The 24,645-nt window shown below is 32.3% G+C and overlaps 1 protein-coding gene across 4 annotated transcripts in view; it reads right to left on the bottom strand.

Annotated features, from left to right (window-relative positions):
• Nucleotides 1-7,617: 7,617 nt before the first annotated feature.
• LOC143057577 (uncharacterized) overlaps nt 7,618-24,645 on the bottom strand; it is a 29,568-nt gene continuing 12,540 nt past the window's right edge. For 3 of the 4 annotated variants that reach the window (XM_076230896.1, XM_076230893.1, XM_076230895.1), the window contains exons 2-5: nt 13,025-14,004; nt 12,092-12,143; nt 10,914-10,953; nt 7,618-8,955 (exon numbers count right to left, since the gene is read on the bottom strand). In XM_076230896.1, coding sequence (XP_076087011.1) covers nt 8,699-8,955; nt 10,914-10,953; nt 12,092-12,143; nt 13,025-13,950 — 1,275 coding nt within the window. In that variant the 5' untranslated portion in view covers nt 13,951-14,004 and the 3' untranslated portion in view covers nt 7,618-8,698. Of the gene's footprint in view, nt 8,956-10,913; nt 10,954-12,091; nt 12,144-13,024; nt 14,005-16,350; nt 16,657-24,645 lie in introns of those variants that run through there. The other variant, XM_076230894.1, reaches the window with a different exon arrangement.

Here is a 24,645-nt window from a genome sequence, read left to right as displayed (position 1 = left end):
TCGCACCACATCTAATATTTATACTACCCTTTTTGAATTTACCTTGGAGTTCAGAATATTTGCATCTTATTTCATAATACTTATTGAATTTGTCAAACGATGCAATTCTCCGTTGTTTTATGATTCATTTTATCTGTGTATCCAATTCCATATTTGTTTTAACAAACGCATATCTATTTCATATTGAAGACGTTAGAAGGACTACGAATTTTGCCATTAATATTTAGATTTGTCTCACTTCGATTGAATTTTCTCATGCAATATGTTTTGCCTCTGTTAACACAAGTATATGTGATATTCTAAATAAAGGCAACAGTAGTATACCGCTGTTCAAAACTCATAAATCCATGGACAAAAAACAAAATCGGGATAACAAACTAAAACCGAGGGAAACGCATTAAATATAAGAGGAGAACAACGACATAACACTAAAATGTAACACATATAGACAAAATCCCACGAGAATAACAAATGAAACATATATATAACATCAAAACCAAATACATGAATTTGGGATAGACAAGTACCGTGACACGTCTTATCGCAATGTTAATTTACACTCAAAAATAAGAGAAAACAAACGACACAACGTTATAATGTAATACACACAGAAACGAACTATAATATAACAATGACCATATTCCTGACTTGGTACAGGGCATTTTTAAAGGAAAAAATGGTGGGTTGAACCTGGTTTTGTGGCATGCCAAACCTCGCACTTTTATGGCCATGTGAAATATAACATCAAAATGACAACACAGGACTACAATATAAATAAATTGGAGAACACAATTGACAAAGAATCACACGAACAACAGCCAACAAAAGGCAACAAGTTCAAAATTTTAATACGCCAGAAGTGTATTTTGTCCACACAAGACCTATGTGTGACGCACAGATACAAAAGTTTGAAAGCCGAAACGAGTACAAAGTTGAACATCATCGAGGACCAAAAGATCAAAAAGGTTGTGCCAAAAACGGCAAGGGTTTTCTGTTAAGTTACCAGAAAATCCCTATAATTTAGAGTAATTTATACTTTTGCAAACAGTAAATTTAATAAAATGAATATTCAAAAGATGTACATGATAAAGCTGAAGTATTAACTAATTACAGGAAACAACTGAAATACATTTACATAACCAGACATTTGAAACACAAAAGTAGACACATCCGAATACGTTTAAACCTCTACGCCAAGTGACGTCCTATTTGAAACTGAAAAATGACGAAAAAATGACGTCATTTGAATTAGTAAAACAGAGCATCAAAAAATAAATAATGACGTCACATAAGAATGAATAAGATAGAATTAGGATTAATTTAAGATTATATATTTGAACTAAATACTGATATTGCATTTAATAACAAAGCACATTTTAATTCTTATTAATATAAAACTGAGGTAGCAATTAACTATATTATAAAACTATGTCAGGTTTGTTATGAATCTAACTTCAAACGTAAAATATCGTACTGATTACTTTAAACGAAATCAAATCTGATAAATGAAGGCGGTGATTAATTTTCTTTACCATAACACATAAATATAATAGAAAAGACGTTCACAACCAACGTCTGTACATTTTTGTTGACTGTTGTGAAAAAGGAAACGGTAATTGCAACAAAATGTGCCTTTAAGTGAATCGATATAAAACGTAATCAATCTAGTACAGCAAAAGAAAGGCAAAATGTACCTACTTATAAAATAACAAGAATATCAAGTTTCGAGGAATATTCAAACTCATAACACTTTTTGTGCTGACATGAATTATCCATGATATGGTTATATTTATAAATTTACTGTTTACAAAATTTAGAATTTTTGAAATACTAAGGCTTTTTGTACCTCAGGCATAGATTACCTAAGGTGGATTTGGCAAAACTTTTAGGAATTTTGTTCCTCAATGCTCTTCAACTTTGTACTTTATTTTGCCTTTTTAACTTTTTTGGATTCGAGCGTCACTGGTGAGTCTTTTGTAGACGAAACGCGCGTCTGGCGTATATACAAAATTTAGTCCTGGTATCTTTGATGAGTTTATATCAAACAAAATGACAAAATGCAATAGTGGACAAAATGACAAAATTCAAAAGTGGACAAAAAAATAAAAACGACAATAGATAACAACGCCTTATTAACACAACATAGGTCATTAAAGATTTAGCAACGCGAAACTCACCAAAAACTAAAGGGGGGGGGGGGTGGTCTCAAGTATTCTGGAAGGTTAAACAAAACCTGCTCCACATTTGGCATCCGTTGTTTTACCCATGCAAGTACAACTCCGGTAATAAAGTCAAATTCGGTAGGTCACATTTAAGGAAAAGAGGACATAATTGCGGTTATACAAGCACCTGAGATCATCACTAGTTTTTGGTGGTGTTCGTGTTGTTTATTCTTTAGTTTTCTATGTTGTGTTATGTGTTATGTGTACTATTGTTTGTCTGTTTGTCCTTTTCATTTTAAGCCATGGCGTTGTCAGTTTATTGTCGATTTATGAGTTTGACTGTCCCTCTGGTATCTTTCGTCCCTCTTTTAGAACATATTCGTCATCATCTTGAAATCCGATATTCCATTACGGTCAACAAACTCGTGAAGGCATCTGTAACTCTATTGAAGGGGTGTTTACGACCACTTTATCCATTTGAGCTCTTGGTTTAATAGCTTTCATGTAAGTAGCAATTCAATATCACGAAAATCATTATAGAAAGTTCAAACATTATAATATCATATCAATCCGGAGATTCATACTTCATATGCATGTGCTTTTGGAAATGTTGCTACATAGAAATGGAAAGCTTCCATTGGGGAGCTGAAATCGTCTCTCTTTTCGTTTTGTTCCCTAATTTTTGTGCTATTTTCACATTTCCTGATCGGTGTAAGAGAAATATTTCTCCTCACTAGTGTTTTATCTGTTGTCGACAAATAATTGGTCGAAATTTAAAGGTGACTTTAAGTTTTTTTTTATGGTTTCTTCCGTATTTAAAAATAAATTGAAAAAGACAAATAGACAAACAATAGTTCACATGACACAACATAGACAACTAATAAATAAGCCACACGAACCCCACCAAAAACTAGGGGTGATCTCTGGTGCTCAAGAAGGGTAAGCAGATCAACATGTGGCACCCGTCGTGTTGCTCATTTTATAACAAATCCGGTAGGTCACATTCATAAAAGGGAAGGGGATTGTAGTTACGACGTAAGGAAAATATCCAATATCATCTGTGAAACGGTTATTCCATAACGGCCAACCAACTCGTGGTGGCGTCCGGAAAATTTAGGAAGGCTTGATTTCAACTTCATCATTTGGAACTCTTGGGTTAATAGCCTCCTTGTGAGCAGCAACCCTCTATAAAAAAAATCATGATAGGAAATGCAAGCACGGGAATATCGTATCAATTGGGAGATATATACCCCGTATGCAGGTGCTGCAGGAATGTCGCTACTTAAAAATGGAAAGTTTTAGAAATAAAAGTACACAACTTTATTCTAATTTTTGAAAAGAAAGAATAAAAATTATTAGAGAAACAAATTACAGCGCTTTAACTCGTGTATTACGATATTTCTCCACCCTCGACATTTAAATTTTAATTATCTAAAAAGCTCGCCAGGCCTCGCGCTCAAATATTATAATTTGACTTTCACGAGTGTCAAAACATCGTAGCAAACTTGTTGCAGTGGTGGAATCTTTATTTTTCTCAAACGACCCTCTTTGTCAATTTCTATATGTATGTCACTCTAAGATGCATATTTAACTGTATCTGTTGTATCCCCTTTTTCAAGTTCAATTGCATAGATGCGTTCAACATAGTTAGTAAAGGTCTTTATTTCTGAAAACAAAACATTTATAAATTGTAACACAAAGTGTGACGAAGTATTAGCCCGATGTTGATTTCACTTATTCTGTTTCCCTCTGTCAGATCTTCGATTATATCACAAATTCAACATACATAATATTAAGCAAAGCAACTCAAATACTATCTACAAAATTAAAACATTTAACCTGACAAAAGAAATGATCATAACAAAATAAATGCACACAAGCTCATTCAACACACTATACTCCAATGATGTACCAGTAATGCAGTTTAATCCTCTTGCTGCCGGAGGGACACACATGTATCCACATCGGCAGTGCCGGAGGGACACATTTGTCCATGTTTTAATTTATGCAAGCTTTTCATCATTGCTGTATCCCTTGCAATAAAAAGATTACAAATTGATAATATTTTTCTTCAATGTGTTCCAAATGTAACGGTCATTATTGCATTACGTCATATATCGAATGACGTTACTGTTATGCATGAGACGTCACAGACTTAGAGTTGTCGTATTTTCTGGCACACGAAATGCAACCTTGAAAACCCATCGGCAGCAAGAGGGTTAAAAATACGGATTTTTTTGTGTTATTAAAATTTGCTGTTACAAAATATTAGAAATTATTATAAATTAAGGAATGTATCTCCCTAATGCAAAGCTCTGATTCCTTTCACGGATTTTGCTATACTTTTTGGACCTTTTGGATTATAGCTGTTCATCTTTTATATAAGCTTTGGATTTCAAATATTTTGGCCACGAGCATCACTGAAGAGACATGTATTGTCGAAATGCGCATCTGGTGCAAGAAAATTGGTACCGTTAATTTTATTAAATGTCTTTTTTTTCAATGTAAAAAGAAGTAATCCTGATAATAATCAATGATATGAAAATGGAAAGTTTTAAGCACTATTACTCATACATATAAATGATATATCAAAAAGTAAAATCACAAAAATACTGAACTTAGAGGAAAATCTAATCGGAAAGTCCATAATCACATGGCAAAATCAAATAACAAAACATATTAAAAACGAATGAACAAGAACTGTCATATTCCTGACTTGGCACAGGCATTTTCAAATGTAGAAAATGGTGTATTAAACCTGGTTTTATAGCGCTAAACCTCACACTTTGAAGACAGTCTCATCAAATTCTGTTATATTTACAATGATGCGTGCACTAAACAGACATAATAAATAAAATAGTCAAAAAGGGTTGCAACATGTATATGTTTAAGACATGATACAGACCATTTGTCATTTTTATAAAATTTCCTGTTTACAAAACTTTGAATTTTTGGAAAAACTAAGGATTTTCTTATCCCAGGCATAGATTATCTTAGCATTATTTGGCACAACTTTTTGGAATTTTGGATCCCAATGCTCTTCAACTTTTTACTTGTTTGGCTTTATAAATATTTTGATATGAGCGTCACTGATGAGTCTTATGTAGACGAAACGCGCGTCTGGCGTACTAAATTATAATCCTGGTACCTTTGATAACTATTTACACCACTGGGTCGATGCCACTGCTGGTGGACGTTTCGTCCCCGAGGGTATCACCAGCCCAGTAGTCAACACTTCGGTGTTGACATGAATATCAATAATGTGGTCATTTTTATAAATTTCCTGTTTACAAAACTTTAAAATTGAGAAAGGAAATGGTGAATATGTCAAAGCGACAACCACCCGACCATAGAGCAAACAACAGCCGAAGGCAACCAATGGGTCTTCAATGTAGCGAGAATTCCCGCACCCGTAGGTGTCCTTCAGCTGGCCCCTAAAATATGCATAATAGTACAGTGATAATGGACGTCATACTAAACTCCGAATTATACACAAGAAACTAAAATTTAAAATCATACAAGACTAACAAAGGCCAGAGGCTCCTGACTTGGGACAGGCGCAAAATTGCGGCGGGGTTAAACATGTTTTTCTGAATTTTTGGAAAAACTAAGGATTTTCTTATCCCAGGCATAGATTACCTTAGCATTATTTGGCACAACTTTTTCGAATTTTGGATCCCAATGCTGTTCAACTTTTTACTTGTTTGGCTTTATAAATATTTTGATATGAGCTTCACTGATGAGTCTTATGTAGACGAAACGCGCGTCTGGCGTACGAAATTATTATCCTGGTACCTTTGATAACTATTATCAGAGAAAGTCTAAAATCTATCATACGTTTCAAATAGAACATTTTACGTATAGGTTTGATGGACAATTCCCCTTGATATCTATTAATAAAATTGAGAATGGCAATGGGGAATGTGTCAAAGAGACAACAACCCGACCATATATATAACAGACAACAGCAGAAGGTCACCAACAGGTCTCCAATGCAGCGAGAAATTCCCACACCCGGAGGCGTTCTTCAGGTGGCCCAGAAATATAGAATAAAGGACTTTTTGTTTTTCATACTGACTTTTTCACAGTAAAATATCAGGTGAGCCTAAAGGGCGAGTCTGATATTTTTCTTTGATAAAGTCAGTATCAAAAACAAAAAGTCCTTTATTCTGTTTATCGGTAATTTAAAAAAATAAAAATCACTACTATAATAGAGAAAATAATAAACGAACTACTTTTTTGCGTCGAATCACGGTGAATCACACTTGACGTCACAGGCGTAATTAAGTCATTTGAAATTTTGTCACAGTGCAGTAAAAATGGCGTTCTCTTGCACAAAGTATTGAAAAGGAATTATTGCATGTGTTTCATTAATATTCTTCTTTGGACATGACTAACAATGCCAAACATAATGTTAGCAAACCGGTAAGTCAAATTTCTTTTTTTCCACAACGAATCAGCATAGTTTCACACAAAAAGTTGTCTAGTTTGGTGTCCCTTTTTTAAAATTTATCCTAGATCTGCATTTAAATATGTCCTCTTTTTTCTCTTTGTTCTATGAATATCTGTCTTTATATTGACAATGAAACCACATCTTTTAAAATTGTATATGACAGTCCCACAAAAATGTCGAAAATGCGTACATTCCATTTCCCCCTAGATTCTCTCAGTCTCATGCGATAGATGTTTTGCCTCTAAATATGAATTGCAACACTTTATAGGGACTGAAAAGGTAAAACAAATACTTCTCAAGAAGCAGAAAAAGAAAACTATACTTGGAACAGCACCAGGCTATGTATTGGTATTTTATGAATAAAAACTCAGATTGGAACAGCATGGACGAAATGTTACTGTTACTTGTACGTCCTTGTGAATAGCAAGGAAAGCTTGAATTTCATTTATCAATAATAGTGTACGTTTTGTGTCCATGGGATTTTTTCACAACAATCGTTCAAAAAGGCTAAACTTACTTTTTGGGAGCTTCAAACAATGACAAGTGTTTCATTCGCCAAAATACTCGTGCGTTTCTGCGAAAAAAATCACTCGCAATTTTGCGAATGGAAGGGTAAAGTAGATCCGTGCGAGTTGAATTCGCGCATGTCATTTGCGTACGGACCCAATCAATTTTATATTACAGCCAGTTCACTGATACTGACTTTATCAGCGAGTACACATCAAAGGAAAAATGTACAAATTACCGATAAACAAATATATAAGTTGGCATTATGTTTAAATTGAAGACTTAATGTTAACATCAAACAAACGAATTCCATTCGGCTTTTCTATATTTTTAGAATAAAAGTACGTTTGAAAATTAAGGAAATAAAATAAATGTAATTAAACCATTTTACAGCATCAGTGTCAACAAAGAATATGTTTATATTTTAAAATGTTCATTCCTTAAGACTGTTCAACCTATGGAAAATGTGTCAACACAAATATAACTAAATCATGATACAATCTTGCATTTTTATATTTGGTTTTATACAAAAATTACAAATCCATAAAAACAGCCTCTAAATACAAAGCACATGACATTTAAAAACTGAATATTGCAAATAACAACAGATTTTTTTTTTGTAATAGAAAAAGCTTAAGACTCTTATTGTTCAATTGTACTCTAACCATACCATCCGTATTGTGTACAAATAATACTGGTCTACATGCATTAGAGTTCTTTATAAATTTGCTATTACAATACTGGAACAAAAATGTATACCAGTCTTGTAGACAATACTGGTAAATAAAGGCAACAGTAGTATACCATTATTCAATAGTCATCAATCAATTACATGAATACAAGTCCTATACTTGGCGCCATTATTAAATTACCATCACCAAGTACTGATGGATTCGCAAATCTAATACATTGGATTGCTACTAAAAAACTCAAATAAACAAGAATGTGTTCATAGAACACGGATGCCCCATCCGCACTATCATTTTCTATGTTCAATTGACCGTGAAAATTGTGGAAAATCTTTGATTTGGCATTAAAATTGTAAGGAACATGTGTACTAAGTTTCAAGTTTATTGGACTTCAACTTCATCAAAAACTACCTCGACCAAAAACTTTTGCCTGAAGTGGGACGAACGGACGGACGCACGGACGAACAGACGAACGAACAAACAGCCCTACGGTCCTCAGACCAGAAAACGCAATGCCCATAAATGGGGCAAAATAATGAAAAATACAAATATGTAACATCTATCAAATGTTGAACAACTCTCATCAAGAGATGTATATCTTTACACTACAACATTCCTCTTCTCAAATTAGCATAGAATTTGATTCAGAAAAGTAAAAATAAGAACTCCTGATTATGTCATAATTATGTTCATTTATATATTAGGTTCAATTCATTAGAAAAAAGTATAAAAATTATGATGTAAAAATCCAAAGTTCAGGTTGGTCAAATGTGATTGGTTGAATCGAACACATGATGGTTTTTCTCGGATATGATATAAAGAAAGACCGCAAAAAGAATAAACTCAGACAAATACCACTAAGTGGATCAATACAACGTTTTAAACTTTCAAGGATTATAAACAATGCTTTTTTTGAAAATTTTTACATTTTTGAGAGCTGAGCGGCTTTTTCTGTGTAAGTGGACTGTAATCGCTTTGACTGTTTTGAGATGTCTTCCGCAGCCACATATGATCCCATCAACAGGTAAATTTGCTGTTAACCAATTGGAGAAGGACTCCGGGTCACTTATAAACTTCGCTTCTTTGTCCCTTTTCCTCTTTTTCCTAAAACTACGTTTTAGTCTGTGTATAGCCTCGGTCCATTCTACAATAAAAAAAAAGTGTTTTGATTAGACATAGGAAGATGTGGTATCAGTGACAATGAGACAACTCCCTATCCCAGTCACTATTCATAAAAGTAAACCAATATATTGGTCAAGGTACGGTCTTTTATTGTCTTGATAAGGTAGTTTGAGAGTTTGAACAAAACATAATACTTGTCTCATTATTCTTCTTCTTACATTGATATTTATAAATACACAGTAATATATTTGTGAACAAACTCATAAGCACAAGAACTAAAACATAGAATTTTAAATAAATAAGGGCAACAGTAGTATACCGCTGTTCAAACTCATAAATCCATGGACAAAAAACAAAATCGGGGTAACAAACTAAAACTGACGGAAACGCATAAATATAAGAGGAGAACAACGACACAACACTACAATGTAACTTACACACACAGAAACGGACCAAGCATCAGACAATTGCTCTTACTAATAAACATTTATATTTACAAACCCAGAACGATAATTTGCTATAATTAGCTTTTCACCATGACGAAAACTACCAAACAACCATTATATAAAAATACATTTTATCAATTACTCCCCCACCCAACTTATGTATATTCATATATTTCTATTTACTTATAAATGATATTGACATGTCTCAAGTTCCTTGAATAAAAGATGATTAGTTGCACTTAAATAAATTATACATTTAGTAACACTTTAAATATGTAAATAGCATACATTTTTCATTATAGTCATATTTCTTTAAATTTTTAATATTTGATTCACACCTTGTACATATAAATAAACTCATCATAGATACCAGGATCAACATTTTATATTTACGCCAGACGCGCGTTTCGTCTAAAAAAGACTCATCAGTGACGCTCGAGTCAAATTTGGAGAATGATTTCATACCTGCTCCTTTTCATATCTTACATGTTCAACATCAATATGTTTACCCTTCCAGAACTACTTAGATTACCCCAAGTTTTCTATGCTGTGTTATGTGTACTATTGTTTGTCTGTTTCTATTTTAGCCATGGCCTTGTCAGTTTATTTTCGATCTATGAGTTTGAATGTCCCTTTTGTATCAGCTTTTAAAAAACTTTTACCATGTCGTTGTCAGTTTATCTCGACTAATATGTTTTGAATATCTCCTTAGTATCTTTAGCCACTTTATAAGTTGCAACAGAAAGATAAGTATTGTTCTGGTAATTAAATAAAAATTGAATAATTTGAAAAGCTCATTAGAATTAGGTTTATGTATTTTATTGAATATCAACTTTAAATAAAACTTTGAAAAAACCCCACCTATATATCATGACATTCTAATCAACCCGTTCCCCTGTATTGGAGAAAAGAGGCTCTTAAATAAAATTCAGTTGAAAAAGGTTGAATGTTGTTTAATTTATAACGATTATATTGTATTTGCTCATCAATCACACAAATAGGATCGAACCAACTAGGATCTATCTATCTTCAATGTCATATGAAAATAGAACATTTGCCTAGTTTGGCGAAAAAGTAACACAAGTAACCAGAAAAGGAATAGAGAATTTTGAAAATTAATATATAAAATGAAAAAATAAAATAAATAAAAAAAATAAAATAAAAAAATAAAAATATATCTATAAAAATTAAATTCTGTGGATACGGTGATTTTGTTTTTAGACAACGAGACGTCACCAGTTACCAGGTCAACTATGATCTATAAGAATGAACCGGATATTTAACTATTGAAAAAATTATATGGAATTTAATACTTATTAATCTGTTATTCGTCTGTTGCCGTGTGTAGTGTAAAGATATACATTTCATGCGGAGAGTTGTCTCATTGACAATCATACCACGTCTTCTTGTTTATATTTTTATGGTTAAAGTGTTAATATGAATATTACTACAATACTTTAGTGGCTTTCGCCGAGGCTTGATATGTAAAGTTCAAATTACTTTAAGTAAAAAAAAAAGTAGAAACCAATTATACCTGTGTGTCCTGTACTGCGGATCTCATCATGCACTGTAAGCTAAAACAGATGAAACGAATTAAGTGCCTATTGTAAAAAATAAAAAAAGTACATGTTCAATAAATACGCTAATATTCATGATATAAATGCTTTATTTGATTTATTAATTGCAGAAAGTAATTGTCAAAATAGAAGATAATTAATAAATCTAAATCTAAAATTGGTGTTATCTTTATTCATATACTAGTATGCCTTTTCCTGAATATTTAAGTTTTTTATTGAGTATTGACAGACAGATCGGTTGAGCTATGCAGTAAAATTATCAGATAATAAATTACCAGACATTTAGTTATGTTTTCAATGCACTTATCGGTCCGTGGGCAACAACCCTGTTGACCTGGACGAATAATGTATTCTATAAAATAAAATTGAGAATGGAAATGTGTCAAAGAGACAACATCCCAACCATAGAGCAGACTTCAACCGAAGGCCATCAATTTGTCTTTCATATGGTTGTTTTTATTAATGCACGAAAGCTAATTTCGGACTGATCCGGATATGAATGCTTTAGGTTTGCAAATTGTTCTACTATTGATAAATAAAAACCTAACTGCATATGTATCCCTATATATTTTTTATTCTGTACGTTTTCCTTTAACAGTAGTACGAAAAATGTAATATGTGGCAGACAATAATGTCAATTATCAAATGGACACTGATGTCAAAGTTTGAAGTTGTTATAAAAGGAGATAATCATAGTAATTTACTCCATCCAATTCTTAATGCATGTTATCAGCAACCTTCATTACATACAAACAATTGGTATTTTAAAAATTAAGGCGTTTTGCCTGATAGTACAACTAGCTGATAGTCAGTCAATTAAAAGCTTTCCAGTTAATAATTCTCATGAATGAAAAAACGAAAACACAGGTTCATAGACCACCTTAATTTGTTATAACATGCAACATTTAAAAAGAAGTTAAAATGCCCATGAAGTTTACACTAGCCAGTGATATGTGTCAAGCTGTATTGGCGATATAAAACTGAATGGTTCTCCCTTCTTCTTCTTTCCTCTATAACTTCCTCCAATAGTTGGAGTACCTCCCTCAATTTAAATCATTGACCTGATTTCTTTTGTTTTCAAATGAAAATATCTGTGAGTTAATGCCTTCTATTGAGGAAAAGAGAAAACTAATACCTGTGCAATTTCTTTTATCTGTTTTGAAGTCTTCGAATGTTGACATGTTTCACTGCAATATTCAATATTGAATTTTAGACACAAATTAATTTATCTGAATCGAAATATTTCTAATGAAGGCAACAGTAGTGTATTGCTGTTTAAAAGTTATAATCGATTAAGAGAAAACAAATCCGGGTTACAAACTAAAACCATAGATTTTAAGTTTGTCTTCGATTTTGAGTCTGAATATCTTTTACGTATTTTCTAAGTTTTTACATAATTTACTCGTTCAAGTCTCAGTTCGTTAGATTTAACTTGTAATTTTGTTCAATCAATACGTTAATACCATACAACTGCAAATTTGAACGATTGTATATTTAACTAATAATGGGAATCGTATGTGCATGTTGGAAAATATATATATACCACAGCCCCTCGGTTTTTAGCAGGGTTCGTGTTTCTCATTCTCTATGTTTTTTTCTTTATTGTGAATTGTAGACTTTTTTTGTCTTCTGATATTGCCCTGTCAGTTTGTTTCTGATTTAACCCTGTGATCAAAAAATATTCTGCACAGTTCAAAGTATGTTATATTTTCGTGAGACTCCAAAACCAAATTCGTCAGAAGTCGATCCAGTTAGTCTATTGGTATTCATTCAATCGGTGAACTGTTCCATGTTGGGGGAGGGTTGCACGACCGCTAATATGTTTAAAATCAACATATCAGTGTGTATGTATTTGGTCAGGAGTGGTTTTAGTTTGAAGGCCATACCGTACCCAGGAGATGTTAGCTTCTACGACAATTAGTCTGTTGTGAAGTTGTCTCATCGGCAGTTATACAACACATTCTTATTTTATATGATCAGTACATAGAAACGTCTTAATATGCAATGGGTATATATATATTATAGCTTATAATCATTATAAATATTAGTTTTTAACTGGCCTACATACCTTGAAGGAGGATCATTGCAAACACGTCGCTGAGGATATCTCAAAGGTTCTATATTAACATGAACCGACTTCATTTTCTGTAATTCCGTGTATTTGTTCGAAGTAGCTGGAACTTTGTCTACTGAATAAGCATTCATATGATGTTTTCCTTTTGTTTTGCTTTCTAAATTGCCGAGAAGACGAAATGAAACTTGACATCTCTCACGATTGACGTCCGATCGGCAATCATCGGTTGAATCCCCTACTCTCCTATTATCAAAGTACGGAATCGGCCGAGCTGTGACGAATGTATTGACGTCCGATCGGCAATCATCGGTGGAATCCGTTACTCTCCTATTATACGTAATCGGCCGAGCTGTGACGAATGTATTGACGTCTTTTCTCTTTCCATCATTTATACAGTCTTTACTGATTCCATTTAGATTAGGTTCGCGTAAACGATTTTCGTTGTTAGAAGCTTCATTCCCGTTTTGTTCAATGCGTTCATTTATTTCTTTGGTAAAGCTTATGCCTGATTCGTCCATACATTCGCATTCTCTTTTGACTCTAGATTCGTCCTTATATTGATGGTCTTCTTTGACTCTTCGATAGTCTTTTTCTAAACATTGCACTTCCTCACAACTAGTTATTCCGGTTTGTTCACGAGACGTGTTTAACCAATCAGAATCAGAATTTGTATTCGTTTCCATCAGTTGTATATTTTTGATAAAGTTCCGTTTAGTAAATTCGACAAACCTGGTGATGATATCATCGGAATGCGCTTGTCTTATGTGAATTCCTAATTCACCATAATGAGTAAACTTAAACGGACACAGATTACAGGCCACTGGTGGATGTTGCATATGTAAGTTATGATGAGTGTTTAATTTCCAAATACTTCTAAACGAAATATGACAGAATGAACAGCAAAATTTTCGTCGAGGCATCTCATACAATTAAGGTATAAATTAATAATTGTTTAGTTTTGCGTCTTGTTATATCTGAAACAAACAAAAAATAATATTTAAAAGTCCATTTGAAATATACATGTACATTTGTGAAACAAAAAATGAATATGCAGTGAAATACAATATAAGATTATTTAATCAAAATCTCATAAATACACAAACAGCTTTTATGTTTTAAAAACACACCTCAAACGAGTTTTTTCATGTGAATTTCACTTGATTGTTAAGAAAAACATGTAATTTTTATAATTCTCAGTAGATTTCAAGATTTTGGGATGTTGTTTCGATAACTTTATTTTAAACATTCACGCGGATAACACGGGACAAGATCCTGTGAAATTCACTGTAGTTGCACACGAGATTTGCATGAAACTGAAGTAAAGTCAGATCACATGAATTTCACGTGAATATTATTTTCCCTGTTTGGTGGTATATTCACATGGGTGTTCCAGATTCAATGACATTTTTGAACTAATAACATGATTAAAATGCTTTAAGGGACTTTGTCTTTTTTTAAGTCATGGCGTTGTCAGTTTATTGTCGATCTATGAGTTTGACTGTCGCTCTGATAACTTTCTCCCCTAATCTTGAATCAGACGGACACAAATTAGTCCACTAGTAAAAAGTAGAATCACAAAAATACTGAACTCCGCGGAAAATTCAATTGGAAAGTCCCTAATCACATCGCAAAATCAAATGACAAAACACATCAAACGAATGGACAACAACTGTCATATTTCTGACTTGGTTCAGGCATTTTCAAATGCAGAAAATGCTGGATTGAACTTGGTTTTATAGCGCTTAACCTCTCACTTTTACGACAGTCTCATCAAATTCCGTTATCTTTAAAACGATGTGTGAACAAAACAGACATAATAAATAAACTAGTAACACATTTATTGTTGACTCAATAATCACGTTAAGTTAAAAAAAAAAATAGCGTTAAATGATAGAATCTATGAGGTACGACTGACATGTACATTTATTTTAAAATCTACGTTACTTGAACAAAGTTGTGATATTTTAGTAGGAGAAATATATTTTGGTGTACTTTTGATACTTGGTTTGTCATTTTTAATCGATTAACAAGGAACATTTGAAAAGATTTTTTTATCAAATGACAGCATGCGATCAAGGTCACAATTTATGTCATTTTTTAGCAAACATAAACATATTTTCATATAACCCTCGGTTTGTATCTCCCTCATGCAAAGCTCTGATTCCTTTCACGGGCTTGGCTATACTTTTTGGAACTTTTGGATTATAGCTCTTCATCTTTTAAATAAGCTTTGGATTTTACATCTTTTGGCCACGAGCATCACTGAAGAGAAATGTATTGTGGAAATGCGCATCTGGTGCAGAAAAATTGGTACCGTTAATGTTATTACTACCACTGGGTCGATGCCTCTGCTGGTGGACTGTTAGTCCCCGAGGGTACCACCAGCCCAGTAGCCAGTACTCCGGTACTGGCCTGAAAATACGGATTTTTTGTGTTATTAAATTTTTCCGTCACAAAATGTTTAAAATTATTATAAATTAAGGAATGTATCTCCCTCATGCAAAGCTCTGATTCCTTTCACGGATTTGGCTATACTTTTTGGAACTTTTGGATTATAGCTCTTCATCTTTTATATAAGCTTTGGATTTTACATCTTTTGGCCACGAGCATCACTGAAGAGACAAGTATTGTGGAAATGCGCATCTGGTGCAGAAAAATTGGTACCGTTAATGTTATTAGTTTGTAATCCGGATTTGTTTTCTCTCAATTAATATATGATCTTTGAACAGCGGTATACTACTGCTATCCGTATGGTTCTATCTTAGCTATACCAGTCCAGAAAACAGGTTTGGACATTTAAATTTTATAGGAAATGCATTGTTAGACGAATTTTTTTAATTTTTTTTTGTGTCTGGAATATAAATAAGAATATGACATTTATAATTTAGAAATATAAAAATGACTAAAAAAATGAAATCACAAAAATGCTGAACTCCGAAGAAAATTTAATACGGAAAGTCCCTAATCACATGGCAAATTCAAAAGCTCAAACACATCAAACGAATGGACAACAACTGTCATATTCCTGACTTGGTACAGGCATTTTAAAATGTAGAAAATAGTGGAATGAACCTTTTTTTATAGCGCGAAACCTCTCACTTGTATAACATTTGCATTAAATTCAAGTATATTTATAACAATGAGAAAAGCAGTTGAAAGGTAAAAAATGAAGTCAGTGTTTGCTTACATAAAGTTAACTTAAATGAAACGAAGACGTATATTTAAATTACCAACATGTTCTGATAGGTAACTATATGCGTTATTTAAAAACAACAGTGTATGTTTCTTTTAAATGATTGAAACAATGATATTTTACTCACCGCCATTAGTCCCATTCACATTTTAAACATGAAAACAACACCACACAATTTCTTTTCGCATGTATGATACAGCATACTGGCCGGTACGACTTGTTTAGATAAGATCATACCTCGCTCATTGACTATACTTTCAATTCAGTACGATACAGATAATATCTTCGAAAGTTTACTTCGGCAAACAATTTCAAACCTTTATTTAACTATTTCAATCTTAAATTATAATGGTGAGTTGAAAGATGTTCAATTATTGTAATTTTGAAGTCTCAAAATATAAAACGATCTTCAATTTGTATTTTCCATGGCGAATGAAAATTGGTGCACTAACATTCCCTCTATGCAAGAGTGTCTAGGCTGCATGATATTATATAGTACGGTATATTTTTGTAATAAAACAGTAAATAACAGACCACAACACAATAAACACATAATAAATATTACGTAACACGAACTGCATCATAAATTAAAGGGTAATCTAATAAAAATTTCAAAGAAAATGTTTGCATGATTGAGTGTGCATTGGTTTGAATTACCTTTGAAATCGGACTGATTACAATACAGTAATTAGTAAGCAGATATGCATTTACATGTATCCACTAGAGGAATTACAATATGTTCAAAAAAGTATAATAACGCCTTCCTTGTAGAGTTCAAAAGTATTAAACAAATCGGATTCATTACAAAGCAGTGGCTATACATATAAAGTTGGCAAATGTGTATTTTTATGTGTTCATTAGAGGGATTTAAATATTTTGAAAGAAGAAATGCATATCTGGTTTAGTGCAAACATATTAAACGAAATACATCATTACCTATGTAATCGTTGGGCGCAAAATACCCTTAATAATGATAGTTGTGTGATGTATAAATCAATTTCATACTAAAGCATGCATATGACCTATAAATCTCTGGTGTTTAAGTTTGACAGTAGAAGCTATGACACCCTTTAGTTCAAGTTCTATATATGAAAAGATGTTTTAGCGGATTTATAATTTATGAGATAATTACACCGAAAGGAAATCTAATCCTTCGATTTGTATCATAACTCTATTTTAAGCCGGGTTGACCTACAAAAGAGGGGCGAACGATACCAGAGGAACAGTCAAACTCATAAATTGAAATAAACTTACAACGCCATGGATAAAATTGAAAAAGACAAACCGACAAACAATAGTTCAAATGACACAACATAAAAAACTATAACATACGTTAAATTCGTAAATAAAGGCAACAGCAGAAAACCTTAAAATAGTCATAAATCGATTAAGCGAAAACAATTCCTGTTCACAAACCAAAATCTACGTATTACGTAGTCCAATCTTAAAACACAATACAAGTATCAAATAATCTGATTGAAGAATACCTTTCAATATAACACCCACTCATGAGAAGTTTGTGCTAAATATAGGCGTCTTGATTTATACATAATAAGCTGACCATTGATAATAGGTTTAAAACTGTGTACGTCAGACGCACTTTTTGTCTACAAAAGACTTTTGAATAAAAATTAAAAAAAACTCATATAGTACGAAATTGGAGAACATTGAAGAATTCAAAAAGGTTTTGCCAAATACAGCTTAGGTTAATTATATTTTACATGCGTTTTGAATGTAGAACAAATAAGAATAGATTTAAAAGTAAACATTTGAATATTTTCCGCTTACCAAAAAATTAAATAAGACTAAAAGTATGTGTACATAAACACCGTTACTGTTCTTTCGTGTTTGCCATGATTTTGCCGGTAGTCATATACTTCTGGGTTTTTATATCTCCGGTAAATATCGTCCACCTTCTCTCAATTTTTTTCGTAAGTAAAAAATGAGTTATGTGGCAATTCCGAAAGTGTCTTATAAATACTATCTTTAGTTGAAATGTAGGAATGACTAATATATTGGCTGTACCAAGTCAGGATTCTGGCAGTTGCTTTCCAATGTGCTTGAGCTTTTGATTCTGTCATTTGAAGAAAGATTTAAAGTTTCCTTGGAGTTTGGTATTTTTGTTATTTTACTTTTGATTGCATGCAAACTAAACGATGCAAAATATATATATAAAAAAAAATACACAAGGTGCTAAGTTTTCGAATCCAACTTTTCTTTTTGCAATTTTCTCCAAATTCCCATTTCCCCTTTTTCCAAATACCATCTTTACACGCTATATCCCAAATCCTCTCTTTTATGTACCTCCTATATCCCACATTACAAAGTTTTGATCCATTAGATAAATAATGCTTAAATAATCTGACTTCAACGAGAACTATTTCTATCGATCTGTTCAATATTGTCCAATACAGACACAACTTCATATAAAAATTCGTCTGTTACTGAACATTTTGTTCGTAGCTAGGGAAGGAATATAATGATACACCGGGACAACAGTTTTGCAAATATGACAATGCTTATATCGAAATGAATTGAAATAATCTAAGCAACCTGTTCGTTCAATTAAAAAAATATTAATTACGGATAATTGACAAAATGTTTAAATGATGCTTAACAAATTAACTTACAGCTTACGTTTATATCCTGGACGGGTGTTAATTTCATCTATTTTAAACTTATTTACCTGTGCTACAATATCGATTTCCTGTGTTAAAGTATTGACTACCTACCTTACACTGTTTATCTTTGGTCGTTGAAGCTATTATTACTTTGTTAGCGGAGGCCATTGTAGAGAATCAAGACCTTTTCTTACAAAATGAAATTGTCGAGCTGTTTATCTAATCTACACGGAAAATACAGGCATTTACTAAATACCTATACCAAATGAAGGCAACAGTAGTATACCGCTGTTCAAAATCGATAGAAAAAAAACAAATCCGGGTTACAAACTAAAAATGAGGGAAACGCATAAAATATAAGAGGAGAACAAGTCAGGAATGTGACAGTTGTTTTCAATTCGTCAATTCGTTTATTAATATTAGATTTTGTCAGCTTTAATGCACTTTCCCTTTTTGGATTTGCTTTGAAGTTCGTATTTCGTTTTAAATTATGCTTTTTTTACCGTTGACTAGACGAAGTTTTTTGATGCAAAAAAGAGTGATCAAAATATCTACCTGAGATAATAGAATTAGTATATTGCTAATCAAATATAAAATAAATCGAAGAATTCAAATATGAAAAACAGTTCAGCTCGTGACTGAACAACACTCGTTGTCAAATAGACCGCTGCGCACATTCGTTAGGTTGACGACAATCATTGAATCTTTTTTTCTATTTTTGAATTTTTCGATTAGGTATTCTTTGACCAACTCGCGAAGTTGTTTATCGTTAATCATAATTATATAAGTTATTTGTAATTATTACACGCTTTCTGATTATCATTAAAATGATGGCAACAATAGACCATAGTTTTTATTTCATAAAAATATAAAGTAAACATAAACGATAAAACCAGAATAAGTCAAAATATTAAACTTACCCCCTGTTTGAATTTAACATGGAGTTCTGTATTTTTGTTAAGACACTTTATGTCAGTGTCATTTTATTTCATGATTAATGATAGTTAAGATTTTTCATAGAAAACGATATTTAAACGACTGATGAAATTAAGATAGATAAATATACTCATTATAGATACTATAATTCAAATTATCATGAAGGACCTATACAAAGTAATATGATAATACCTTTTTTAAATTACTTTTGACACACATGGATAAACACAACTTGGTTTCGTTGTACAAGACATGTTCTTATTTCCTATTCATCATAAGAAACATGTCTCTACAAGATGATTGATATGATTAAGACCCCACACTTATATGTTTTATAGACATCGTAAATTGAATATCTTTATAAAGGCAACAGTAGTATACCGCTGTTCAAAACTCATAAATCCATGGACAAAAACAAAATCGGGGTAACAAACTAAAACTGAGGGAAACGCATTAAATATAAGAGGAGAACAACGACATAATATTCAAATGTAACACACAATCATTTTAACATATTTTATTTTTACAACCATTTTGGATTGCTGACATTTAAGGTACTGCCATTTAGAACTTGTTAAAAATGATCTGAATATCGATTTAATCATTTACTTTCAATTCAAAAATTGTTGTGAGGTTTTTATTTATTTGAATAATGCAATTAGGTGAGTATCGCAATAAAAAGAACTCGCATTTCGATATGTGATACATATATTTTTTATACATAGATTTTCCATGAATGAAGTTATCTTACACAAAACTACATTTGATCTTACAGTTTGAATAAATGCAAACACCTATGAAGTATAATCCTAACCAATTAAATGTGCATAACCACAGTTGTTCAAAACCTGTGTTGAAAACTTAAGAAACAAACTGAGCAAAGTCAAGGGTTTTTTTCGAAATATATCTCGGGTTTTTTTTGTTAAACAAATTATTGCATCAATATTTTTCAATGTGTTTTCATGTACAGTCAGTACAATAATTGCATCTAGATAGTTACATTCAAAAGCACGATTACTTTGTTTTTCTCTTGTAATTGATATCATTAATATGATGTTTCTGCCATTTAGATTCAACTTCACTAATAATTTCTGATCTTTCTCTTAACATTCAACTTTGTTGTTTATCACCTTAATAACGTAGTAAAGTAATCATTTAATTTTCTTGTAAATTATTACTTTTTTTTTTAATTTTAATTTTGTTTTTGGCAATGTTCTTTTACGTGGCTTTTATATTTTTTTTGAAACATTGAGAATTGATAATGAACAACCCGATCAAAGAACAGATAACAGCTAACGGTCACCAATGGGGTTCCAACGCTGCAAAATTAAGCCCCCGAAGGTAGGCCTCGGCTGGCCCATCAATGAAAATGTGTATTAGGTCAGCGAAAATGGACGTCATACTAAACTCAAAAACATATAAATGAATTAAATTTGTATATTTTTGTCATTCGTTTTGCTAATGTGCTTTGTATATATGCCTATTTGTTGACATTTTTGCTTTTTGTTTACAATGTTGACACCTATTTTTGACATTGTTATGTTCATACATCGTTGTCAATATACTTGATATAGTCGAGTTGGATGTGAATATCATACAACTGAGAGGTTTATCTAGATATTAAACTAGTACAATACCACCCTTTTCTACATAAAAAAATGTCTGTATAAAGTAAGAAATATGACAGTTATTATCCATTTTTTTTTATGGTTGAGAAATTTCACAACTTAATCAAATGTATTTACGACTGGCACATATACATGTATACTCTTCGTGCATGTACGCGATTAATCAAACTATATAAATTAATTATATAATATATTTTGTCGACTAGCCTGTTAAATTAGCTAGACATCGGAATTGATCATCAAATACTAAATTTTGAATACATCTTCCATAAATTAATATTCTTTTGAGGTACATTTTTCTTCAAAAGTTGAAGTAAACATCTATACCTATACGTTTAGTATAATCCGTCAACATTGTTAGAATTTCACACTAGTTCAACCCAAATTTCATGTAAGTTAAACAAATAATTGTTTTTATTTAAACCTGCCTTTTTCTCCTTAGTTAACTTTGTCCTTTATACATGTCTAAAATACGGTGTTCAGTATTGTACAGACATGACCGTCGAGTCTCGCTTCAGTTCACAAATTATCAAACTGATGTTCAATAAAGAAACTGCAGAATTACAGCTAAAAGGGTCAGTTAAGTAAAAGAGGTCAAAAACAATGTCATGGCAAAAAACGAAAACGACGAAAAGAGAAACGGTTCGAAAAACACAACAAAGATAATTATAAACTTACATTCAGGATCCTACTTCGTCAAAATTATCTCCCCATTACGCCAGTTCATTTTCACAATCGTAAAAATGGAAGCCATTGTAGCGATGACGCGCTACCAATTTTGCTCTTGGAAACCGATAAATTTATCCACATTGCACCAATACGATCCTTATATGTCAGTTATATTTTAAAAGACAAATGTATCAACTAGCTAATGAGCATCAGTTAATGATATTGTCTGCATTGATTCAACTTAAAACTATTGTCTGATCGGTTGTTAGGTGGAATTTTCGAAAAATCATAAACATTTAAAAAAAATCTAATTAAATATTTCGTGGAAGGGCAGACTAGATTTTTTTAGTGGTTGCAGACTATAAACCCTAGTTATCACACACAAAAAATTAGAACTTTTCGAAGATATGCATTTTCATCATCCAACTTGTAAGACTGTCGTCAAGTACTTTCAGTAAAAAAATAGCTATTCGAACACACCTTCCCTGTTTTTGTGACTCATTAGATAGGTATTTCACTTGACCCATATATTTCATCTTTTAGTACTGTTATTTTTTTGTGTTATAAAGTCAACCTGTAGCTTTAATATATAAAAATGATAGAATCTGAAGCGAGACGATGTATGAAATATTCTTACTTTGAACGATATCAAGACAAAATACTCAACTCAAACACGCCCTAACATAAAAAGGTGCACTCGATTTTCTCTTTTCGATACAATTGTTACCTATTTTTTGGAATTTTTTCTTCAGTCACATAATGGAAGGGCAGACACGAAAATTACTGAACTAAAAGAGGGACGAAAGATACCAAAGGGACAGTCAAACTCATAAATCTAAAACAAACTGACAACGCCATGGCTAAAAATGAAAAAGACAAACAGAAAAACAATAGTACACATGACACAACAAAGAAAACTAAAGAATAAACAACACGAACCCCACCAAAAACTAGGGGTGATCTCAGGTGCTCCGGAAGGGTAAGCAGATCCTGCTCCACATGCGGCACCCGTCGTGTTGCTTATGTGATTACAAATCCGGTAAATAGTCTAATTCGGTAGGTCAAATTCATGAAAGGGAAGGGGATTGTAGTTACGACGTGAGGAACATATCCGATATCATTTGTGAAATGGTTATTCCATAACGGTCAACCAACTCGTGATGGCGTCCGTAAAATTTACGAAGGGATGATTTCAACTTCACCATTTGGAACTCTTGATTTAATAGCTTCCTTGTGAGCAGTAACCCTCTATCAAGAAAATCATGATAGGAAATACAAGCACGGGAATATCGTATCAATTGAGAGATATATACCCCGTATGCAGGTGCTGCTGGAATGTTGCTACTTAGAAATGGAAAGTTCACAATTGGAAAGCTGAAATCATCTCTTTTGTCGTAAAGTTTTGTCTTCAACCGACCCTCATTGTCAATTTCTAGATGTAAGTCAAGATATGAAGCTGACTTAACTGTATCTGTAGTATCCTTTATCTCCAATTCGATGGGATAGATGCGTTCCACATAGTCACCAAATTTTGAATTGTTTAGTGAAAGAACGTCATCTATATAGCGGAAAGTAGAGTTAAAGGATATTGCTAACTTCTTATCTTTCTTCCTAAGAAGTTCCTGCATGAAGTCAGCCTCATAATAATAAAGAAACAAGTCAGCAAGTAGATTGATATCTTTTCTGTCCGTGGTAATTTTTTCAAAAAAATCGGAGGTTATGCATTTTTGTCATCCAACTTGAAAGATACCCATGTCGTCGACTTGATATCTAATTGTTCTGCTTAACTATGTACTAGATAAATTGAAAACTTATGCAAATGGTGTTTTTAAAATAAAACACCTCGTAATTGAGAAGAAAATTGCAGTTTTCTTTGTTTCTATTAACTTTTTAAAAATTTTTTACTATAGTAAACCATACAGTAAACATTTATCGCCTTCTCTAATAGGGAGCTTCGATTCTTTTGTTCTATTTCAACCTGGTTTCCGACTGTTAGTAACACGAACCCTTTCAAAAACCGGGGGTGTTATGGAAGTGTAAGTTGATCCTGCTTCACATCTAGAACCCGGCATATTGTTCATCGAAGTACAAATGTATTAAGCAAAAATAGTAATATTTAAAAATAAATATATAAAAACCGGAAAAATAAGGTAAATTAGAAAACCAAACCAAAAGTTTACTATATCAACCATCAACACGACTGGAAAGCAACTGTTCTTTTCATGTCTAAGTGCCTAACTTTGTTCACGCATTTAACGACAAAACTAAAACAAAAAGCTTTTTTTTTAAAAGACGAAAGCGGGTGGTACACACTGATAAATCCGGGTTCTTCTCATTTCTTTCATTAAGGTGATCAAAGTGATCATTCTTGCAGCTACAGCGATATGTTTCTTACCGTTCAATGTGCACAATTTAACAAACGCAAGGTATAGTTCACCTAAGTTTCTGCATCTTAATGTTTTTTTTTTTTTAATCTACAACGATTGCAGAAGACATTCGACTCACAAATAAAAAACAAAATCACAGCTTTAATGGTATTCTTCAATTTTATACTAAATACCAAATAAA

Source organism: Mytilus galloprovincialis, chromosome 13, assembly GCF_965363235.1.
Source record: "Mytilus galloprovincialis chromosome 13, xbMytGall1.hap1.1, whole genome shotgun sequence".
Taxonomy (NCBI): Eukaryota; Metazoa; Mollusca; class Bivalvia; order Mytilida; family Mytilidae; genus Mytilus; species Mytilus galloprovincialis.
The sequence above is the reverse complement of the archived record's forward strand: the minus strand, read 5'-3'. Positions and strand labels throughout refer to the sequence as shown.